Below are 9,229 nucleotides of genomic sequence, written 5' to 3' on the forward strand. Positions count from 1 at the left end.
TCAATCTATCAAGCTAGTGAAGACCGCGCCATCCACCCATACACTGTCCTCGGTTGGACCCGATTCAGAGCCAAATTTGGGCCAGAATCGGGGGACCTTGTTAAGGAGTAAACCACTACTTTTGAAAAATAAACAATTGTACGAAGCAATGGGGTGGACAAGTCACTATGTGCTTAGTTTTGATCATCTCATTTATAAAGTGATTCTATTGTCCTGTTGAGAGTAATAGTAACAATAGATATACGGTTCTTAATAAATATTAACGAATAATATGATATGTTATCAAGAAATTTAATTTTCACGGCCCTCAATCTACAAATTCATTGTTTTTTCAATGATCAAAAGTGGACCTCTATCAACGTGGATGGAAAAAGTTAGCATCTAAACCTCTACAAACCAAGTTCCACACTCCACCAACAATTACCAACACACTAAGCCCAAGGCCTAAACAACCAAGACCAAGGGTAAACCACCACCTTATAGATGTTGGTTGTCTCTTCATCACAATCCACATCAGACATGGGTACCCGAACGTCAGATGCAAAGCAAACCCTCCTACCAATAGTGCCAGGCTTGGCAGGAATGGGAACACCACCGATATAAAGAAGGTCATGCCTCCAAAGAAAATCCTGATTCCCATACGCACCAACTTTGGGCATTCGTAGCTTGTTCTGCTTACGTAGGCATTCTCCAAGTTGTCGTAGATTACCATGCTGTAGATTTGGAAAGCAGACACACAACTTAACACAACTTGCACGTATATGATACCCAGCACTGGTTTTGATGCATTGTGGTGAATACTGGTTGAGATTGCCGTTAGCATTCCTCCATTCACCGGAATCTGGAACCATTTTAATTAAGTACTATTAAATATAGCTTAACAAGGTTAAACACAAGTGTTAATTGTTTTTTGGCAGTTTTTGCTAACCTTGTTTCCAAAGGCCCAATATCCAACAATTGCAACGGGGAAGAAACACATTGCAATAATAAGATACGAAGCTCTCACTCCTTTCAACATGGACTTTGCTGATGAACGATTTGGGGTTGATGGTAGGGTACCCTTAAAAACAAATAAAACCATGTTAATATTGTAAAAAAATATTGATTAAGGGTTGCATATGACCATATAACACGATACTTCTGTGGTGTGCCGATTAAGTAAGTGGAAAAACGTGAATCGCATCTACCTGTATCTCTAACACAACATTATGGCCTCTAAATGCAAGGGCAATGATCGCAAGTGCGTTCAATGTACTTCGGGCTCGACCAGCATCGGATGCCACAACTTTTGATGGATCATAAACAGCGCCGTCTACCTTTCCTTTAGCAACCATCATTACCCATAAGGTCGTACAATATCCAACGGCCATGATTGCTCCAAAGAACGATACTAGAGATACAGAATGCAAGTTCGGACAAAAAAGGGACACGAGAATTGTCAAACAAATGAAAACCAAGAACCATTCTGTGGTTGTTAAGGGATGCTTGGAAGAGCAGTCGTCGCACATGAGTTGATAGAAGAGTTTCATGGTTCCACCCCCTGCGATTATGAACATGACACATGTACCCCCTGCAAGATACAACACTGGAAAAATGGCCATAACTTTTCCCAGTTTCACACCTGCAAAAGTCAAAGAATATCAATAATATATCATATATGGTTATGTAAAGATCTACTTTTTATATATTACTACATTTAATTTAACAAAGGAATCTTTATGCATATACCAAAGGCAGCTATCGAAAGTTGAAGGTATCTGCTATAACGAGTACCAGGGACGGATTCGTGAAGGCTCACTAGCAAACCAATGGTATAGAGCTGCCATACAAATGCCACACACAAACAAAGAATCCCCCAAAACCTGGAACAAAAAGAAATTTTCGCTACAATATTTGTCAATTCAGAACAAAGGCGGGATTTAAAAAAAGATATCTTATTAACCAATTGGTGTACGAGATTATATATTGATAATAAGTTACTTTAAGAACTTGAATCTTTTTGATGCTGACTTATGAGTTAAATGAAGTGTGTACAATGGGCTTACCAGCCAAGGTATACGAAGGCGAGAGGGAGAGAGAGTGTTTGGGTTCCGATTCCAGAGCAAAGCAAGTGGAAAGTGGCTGTCCATGAATTCCCTTTTCTTGATTGAGTGATTGGAAGCCATTCTTCTGGCTGTTTGTTGATTCCATTCTGACCATTCTCGGAATCTGGTTCGGGAGTTGTGAACTCGTTCTCCACCATGTGCTTGCTTACAATTTGGCCTTCATCATTCATGATATGAATCCTGTTCTCTGAATCACCTTCTCCTTGATTGAATCCATCCACCATCTCTTCCATAACTCTATATTCCTACTTCAACTTCACTGTATGCGTTCTTACAAAGAGATTCTGATGGGTGTTAATGAAAATGCAGTTCTCATTTATGTGTTAGATCTCGTAAGACTTACTTTACCTTTAGTACATGTTTTTCTTAGAGAGGGAAATATAGAATTTGATGGGTGTTCTTGAACAAACAATGAAGACGAAGGACACCTATAAATCTCACCTAAGCACGGTAAACGATGTCAGTTCATAGTGAAGCATAAAAAAACTAAATGGTAGTTGTTTGTGGTCTTCTTGGGTCGACTCAACATTATATAATTAAATACATATAAGCTGACGAGTGACTTAATTTATAGAAAAAAAAATATAGAAGTATAATTGAGATAATTTTTAAAATAATATATTTAGAGGACTTAGGATGCGAAGAAAAAAAGTATCAAATTCAGACCAATCAGTCCAATTTAAATGGGTGGATACTGAATATCCAATTATAATTAGATTGTATGATCAGTATTAAAGTTTCATTATTTAAATTGGAGATCCTACATTTCTTGAATAACAACCTATATCAAATCCGACCAAACCGATTCAAACCAATTAGATATCAGTATCCTTTCATATTGTGGTTATATTTGACATACCAGCTGAAAAATTAGCTGTTAGTTAGAAAGTTAATTCATAGCTGAAAAACTATTTGTTATATAAAAAACAAGCTGATAGCTGAAAAGTTATCCTATAAAAAATGATATTTGATAACTAATTGAGAACTAGTTTTAATGTAAAAACAAAGGAACTAGTTAAGGTTATTAGATTAAAATAATAAAGGTCTAATGTAATTAAGGTATTAATCAATGAAATAGAAAAATAATCCATATGTATATCTATATATACTTATAAAAAAAATAACATTTTTATAAGTAGCACATGCATTTGAGACCTCCAATTACTTTTCAACTTGTACCACATGCATTTGAGACCTCCAATTACTTTTCAATTTGTTACTAATCATTATTATAACTTGGTTAATAATGTTAAATTAATGCAAAAACTAAATTGTAATCATAAATTAACTAAACTACAGTATTAAAATATCATATTTTTATTTCTATTTATAAAATTATAACTTTAACTTTTTAACATATTATAGTTATCTTATTAGTTAGATATGTTGTCGTATGTGAGCAACTATCATTTTAAAGTCACAAATTTTGTATAATTTATGATTTTTTGCAAAATACTTAAATTATTAATTTCAATATAATATTAAACGGTTAACTTAAATCAAAATTCAGTTAAACTTGAAAAAAATTTGAGAGACTATTTTATAAATAGTTAAAAATAATAAATTATAGTGTTAAACCTAAATTAACAAAAAAAACCATGAAACTATTTTTTATAATCATTAATAATTTTTAAATAAGTAGCTTAAAATTAAATTACAGTAAGAATAGTTAAAAGTAATATTATATAAAAATTTATAATGTTATCTTTAAAAATAAAAACAATGTTTCCTGTTTTAAATAATTACAATCAAATAAACTAAAAATATTCATCAAATAAATTTTTTAAAATTTAACTTTCTGAAACCAAATTTAAATAATTAAGAGTTTCCAAATAACTTATTTTAAATAACTTACAACAACAATAGTTAAAAGTAACATTATATATAAAAATTATATTATTATCTTTAAAACCAAAAACAATGTTTGATGTTTTAAATAATTACAATGATAGAAATTAAATCTTAAGCAAATAAACTTTTTAAAATTAAGTAATCATAGCATCAACTATAAATATCATTATACCATATATTATATTTAATTTTATTAATAAGTAACCCACGGGTAAAGACCATTTAGAGAATTGAGATTATAGAATTTTAAAAGATGTCTACATTATCTTATAATTCAAAATAAACAATATTTATACCAACTTATTATAAGATTTATTATATAAGAGCTAACAACAACGTCATTGATATATTCAAAAAACATATGTTTATAAAGATTTTAAATATATTGTTGTATTTTGCGCAACGCGCGGGTATTCACATAGTATCCTATAATAGAGTCATATTTCTAAGCACCACATTGATTTGAAGCTCCTATTTCTTTTTGTATTGTAACAACGTAAATTTTCAAAACAATTTTTCATTTTTAAATCACATTTTCAATCACCAAAACAATATCAACAAACTGTATCCACTGTCATAATAACAAACAAATCCCATAATCTCAAAACATAATCTCTATGAGTGTGTACGTATCATGCCGGCGCCTTCCCGCGATCCTCGCTAGTACCTGAAACACATAACACAACAACTGTAAGCATAAATGCTTAGTGAGTTCTCCAAAATACCACATACAACACATACGCCTTTCCAGGCCATAACTCTGTAGGATCTTCCGATCCATGTGTCTCAGGGGACTTCCGTCCCGAATCCCGGTAGACCTTCCGGTCCTACCCGTATCGACCTTCCGGTCCATAACCTCTTGACCTTCCGGTCCATATCATACATAACATACAGAACACATACATATCACATAACAACATACAGCTCATACATCTCATAGCGTATAAGACCTTCCGGTCACACATAGGTACCCTTCCAGGTACAGTATAGTGAGAAGACTCACCTCAATGAAGTCGGATAAACTCTCGTGCTCAACGTCCCGACCTAGCCTCCTCCTATTATTCAAATAACATTCCCGATCAATATTCTCTCATAGTCTCATCTCTAAAGATTGGGTAGAAGGCCATTCTACCCCTCTCTGAACTCTCTTGAATCAGTCTTGACCAGAACCCTAAGGTCAACGAAAGTCAACGGTCAAACTTTGACCCGACTCGTCGAGTGCACATGGGCGACTCGGCGAGTCCACGCGGGTCCCCTGAATCCTTCTAGCCTCTCTTGGCTCGTCGAGTCATCCTTCCACTCGACGGGTTCCTCCTGTCACGAATCGCGGGGCAACCCCGACTCGACTCGTCGAGTCCACTTATGGACTCGGCGAGTTGCTTCCATGTTCATACTCAAATGACCTTCTAAGGTCAGATCTGCTTCTCTATTCTATAGCTCTGACCTTCCCAAGCATGACAATCACGTAAAGGTCAAATCTTGGTACACATGCAACACACCCAAAGCTTCTTTTGGTGAAATAACCTCTAAAATGGCCTCCTAGGCTCATAACTCAAAAGGTATGGCATAAAGCAGAGTGGTAAGGACTCTCTGGACCTCTTAAGGTCCAGATCTATGAACCAACTCGCCTTGGGACCTCACATACACAAGATTCAACTAAAAGAGGCATAAAGAAAACCCTAGATTTCACTAGAATCATAATAAACACGAGAATGACACAGATTGATACCTCCAACAGCTTCCTCTGATCAAATAGAAGTGGATCCAAGCTCCTAAATCCACCTAGCTTGTTCTATCTCCTTCCTTCTTGCTAAAACACACAAGAAATGGTGAATTAGCCTTCCTCTTGCACCACAAACGATCTCTCTGCTCTCTAGGGTTTCTCAGGGGTGAAGTGGCCGCAAATGGAGGCCATAAAGGCCTTTAAATAGGGCACAGACCCCGAGAATTAGGGTTTCAATTTACAGCGCGGACTCGTCGAGACCACCCTTTCCAACTCGTCGAGTCCATTCATTAATCCAGTCAGCATCGCGGTCCTACTCGACGAGTCTACGCCTCAACTCGTCGAGTCCCTCTCTTTTACTCATAAATAAGTGATCAAACATAATACCTGGAAATCCGGATGTTACAATTCTCCCCCACTAGAATCAGACTTCGCCCTCGAAGTCTTCCTCCGCAAACAACTCTGGATGTTGCTCCCGCATTTCCAACTCCGGCTCCCATGTCAGCTCGGACCCTCTCCGATGTTGCCACTGGACCTGCACCAGGGACACCTCCTTGTTCCTCAGAACCTTGATCTTCTGATCCCGGATCGCGATTGGTCTCTCAGCATAATTCAGGCTCGCATCCACCTGAATATCCTCCAGCGGCACCACCGCCGACTCGTCGGCTATACACTTCCTCAACTGAGACACGTGGAAGGTATCATGAATCTGGCTCAACTCCGCAGGTAGCTCCAACCGATATGCTACCCTGCCCACCCTCGCGGTCACCCTAAACGGCCCGATATACCGGGGCCCCAGCTAGCCCCTCTTCCTGAATCGAATCACTCCTTTCCAAGGAGACACTTTCAGGAGTACGAAGTCTCCCACCTGGAACTCAAGCTCGGATCGTCGCCTATCCGCATAACTCTTCTGGCGACTCTGAGCCGTCGACAACCTCTGTCTAACCTGCTGTATCTGCTCGGTCTTCTGAAGCACTATCTCTGTGCTGCCCATCACGCGCTGCCCTACCTCTCCCCAGCAAATGGGAGTCCGACATCTCCTCCCGTACAACAACTCGAAGGGAGGCATACCAATACTCGAATGGTGGCTGTTGTTATAAGAAAACTCAGCCAACGGCAGATACGTGTCCCAACTTCCCCCGAAGTCCAACACACATGCTCGGAGCATGTCCTCGAGCGTCTGAATCGTCCGCTCACTTTGTCCGTCCGTCCGGGGGTGGTAAGCGGTACTGAAATGCAGTCTCTTACCCAACTCCTCATGGAACTTCTTCCAGAACTTGGAAGTGAAACGTACATCTCGGTCTGACACAATCGAGATCGGTACTCCATGATGTGATACTACCTCCCTCACATACAAATCTGCCAATCTCTCTGCATAAGAGCTCTCACTGATAGCAAGGAAGTGAGCGCTATTCGTCAGCCGGTCGACAATCACCGAAATCGCATCGACACCCCTCGCGGTCCTTGGCAATTTGGTGATAAAATCCATGGAAATATGTTCCCACTTCCACTGGGGAACCTCAAGCGGCTGCAACTTGCCATGCGGACACTGGTGCTCGGCCTTAACCCTGCGACAGGTCAAGCACCTCTCAACAAACCATGCCACATCCCTCTTCATACAGGGCCACCAATAGTCTTTCTTCAAATCCAAATACATCTTAGTGGCTCCGGGATGGATCGAGAACCTCGATCTATGCGCCTCCTCCATCAGAATGGTACGTGCCCCGCCTGCATACGACACCTAAATCCGACCTTGAAAGGTCATTAGCCCTCGGCTATCGGTAACGAACTCAGACACCTGCCCGATCACCCGCTCCCTCTTGCGGTTCTCCGGTATCATGGCCTCTGCCAGGGCCTCCCGAATGGTGTCCAACACTTGAGTCATCACTGTCAGTCGCATACAAATGTCTCGAATCGGGGCACTCTCTGCCCTACGGCTCAGGGCATCAGCTACAACATTAGCTTTGCCCGGGTGGTACAGGATCTCACAATCGTAATCCTTTACCACGTCCAACCATCTCCTCTGGCGCATATTCAGATTGGGCTGATCCATCAAATACTTCAAGCTCTTGTGGTCCGTGTATATGGTACACCAAACCCCATATAAATAGTGACGCCATATCTTGAGGGCGAACTGTTGGATAAGGTGTCTAAGTCCATAACTTATTTGGTATATACTTGACCCGACCCGACATGGTCCATTTGGGTTGCACTTCACCCGAACTATTTATATGGATAACATTATGAGAAGAGTATATTTGCGGCCTACTAATATATTATAAGTTATAATATATTAATATGAAATTGTATTATTTAATTAGTATTGATCTTAAATTAATTATGAATTAATTTAGTGATCATAAGGTGACTAATTAAATAATGGGCTATTGTACTTATATAGTGTGGGCTAACACTCATAAGGAAATGGGCTAAGCTTGAATGGGAGTCCATGGATGATCCATGGAGCTTTTAACCCATGGATTCTTGGAATAGGAAAAGACATGGGTTATTAGGGTTTGCATGGTTCATAATCCTAATCATCTACACTATATAAAGAGGCTTATGGTGCTTGAGAAGACACTATGTGTGTGTGCATAAGGTGTGGCCGATTTCTAGAGTATTAGAGTGCTCTCTCATAAGTTTTCCAAGTTTGTGGTGATTTGTGATTTCCATTTGAGGCATTCACATTATTGGTGCTTGGCTCTCAAACTCCCAAGGAATCAACTCACTAACAAAGGTATGTAATTCTTCTAGTATTTTTTATGTTTAAAAGTACCCCATGTATGCTAGATAGGTTATGAACCTTGGAATATTATTTTGCATGTATTTTAGACAAACATAGATCCAAGGTTTCTAGGGTTGCATGAACACCTTAGGAGTGTTAGTTTGCTCAAAACCCAACACGAACACCACTGCCCCCAACTCCAGATCGTGGGTGGGATACCTCGTCTCATGAGGCTTCAGCTGCCTCGATGCATACGCTATCATATGCCCCCTCTGCATAAGTACTGCACCCAACCCTGATATCGATACGTCACAATACACCACAAAATCCTCCATCCCTTCCGGGAGGGCTAACACCGGGGCTTCACATAATCTCTGGCGAAGTGTCTCAAACGAGGTCTGCTGCTCCGGACCCCATGAAAAAGCAACACCCTTTCGGGTCACCCTGGTGAGAGGCACGACGATCTTGGAGAAATCTCTGATAAATCTCCGATAGTAGCCGGCCAATCCTAGAAAACTCCTGATCTCGGTGGGTGATATCGGCACCTCCCACCTCATAACCGCCTCAATCTTGGCCGGATCGACCAAAATCCCATTCTGGTTGACGAGATGCCCCAAGAACTGGACCTCCCGTAACCAGAACTCGCACTTGGAGAATTTGGCATAAAGCCTCTCCGTCCTCAATACCCCGAGGATCTATCTCAGATGCTCCTCGTGCTGCTCTCTAGATCTCGAATACACTAAAACATCATCAATGAACACGATCACCGAACGATCCAACATCGGCCTGCACACCCTGTTCATGAGATCCATGAACGCTGCCGGT

At 39.9% G+C, this 9,229-nt stretch overlaps 1 protein-coding gene across 3 annotated transcripts; it reads right to left on the bottom strand.

The window, feature by feature from the left end:
• Positions 1-277: 277 nt before the first annotated feature.
• On the bottom strand, positions 278-2,652 carry LOC145107514 (lysine histidine transporter-like 8). Of its 3 annotated transcripts, XM_079044408.1 has the most exons (6): positions 2,454-2,651; positions 2,046-2,389; positions 1,729-1,862; positions 1,188-1,621; positions 929-1,060; positions 278-841 (listed from the first exon to the last, which is right to left on the bottom strand). In XM_079044408.1, exons 2-6 carry the CDS (start codon positions 2,336-2,338, stop codon positions 356-358), a joined length of 1,479 nt encoding a protein of 492 aa, XP_078900534.1. In that variant the 5' UTR covers positions 2,339-2,389; positions 2,454-2,651; the 3' UTR covers positions 278-355. The 3 variants fall into 3 exon arrangements, with proteins under 3 accessions (XP_078900534.1, XP_078900535.1, XP_078900533.1); XM_079044409.1 differs by having other exon boundaries at positions 1,774-1,862; positions 2,046-2,652; XM_079044407.1 differs by having other exon boundaries at positions 2,046-2,650.
• Between the last annotated feature and the right edge of the window lie 6,577 nt (positions 2,653-9,229).

This window comes from Lactuca virosa, chromosome 4 (genome assembly GCF_052849685.1).
Source record: "Lactuca virosa cultivar CGN04683 chromosome 4, Lactuca_virosa_CGN04683_v6, whole genome shotgun sequence".
Lineage (NCBI taxonomy): Eukaryota > Viridiplantae > Streptophyta > Magnoliopsida > Asterales > Asteraceae > Lactuca > Lactuca virosa.

Coding starts and splice junctions, on each gene's coding strand:
- LOC145107514 (XM_079044408.1), bottom strand. CDS start 2,338: ATGGAAGAGATGGTGGATGGATTCAATCAAGGAGAAGGTGATTCAGAG. Junction 1,622..1,728: donor ACTTTCGATAGCTGCCTTTG/GTATATGCATAA, acceptor TGACTTTTGCAG/GTGTGAAACTGGGAAAAGTT. Junction 1,061..1,187: donor ATGTTGTGTTAGAGATACAG/GTAGATGCGATT, acceptor TTTGTTTTTAAG/GGTACCCTACCATCAACCCC.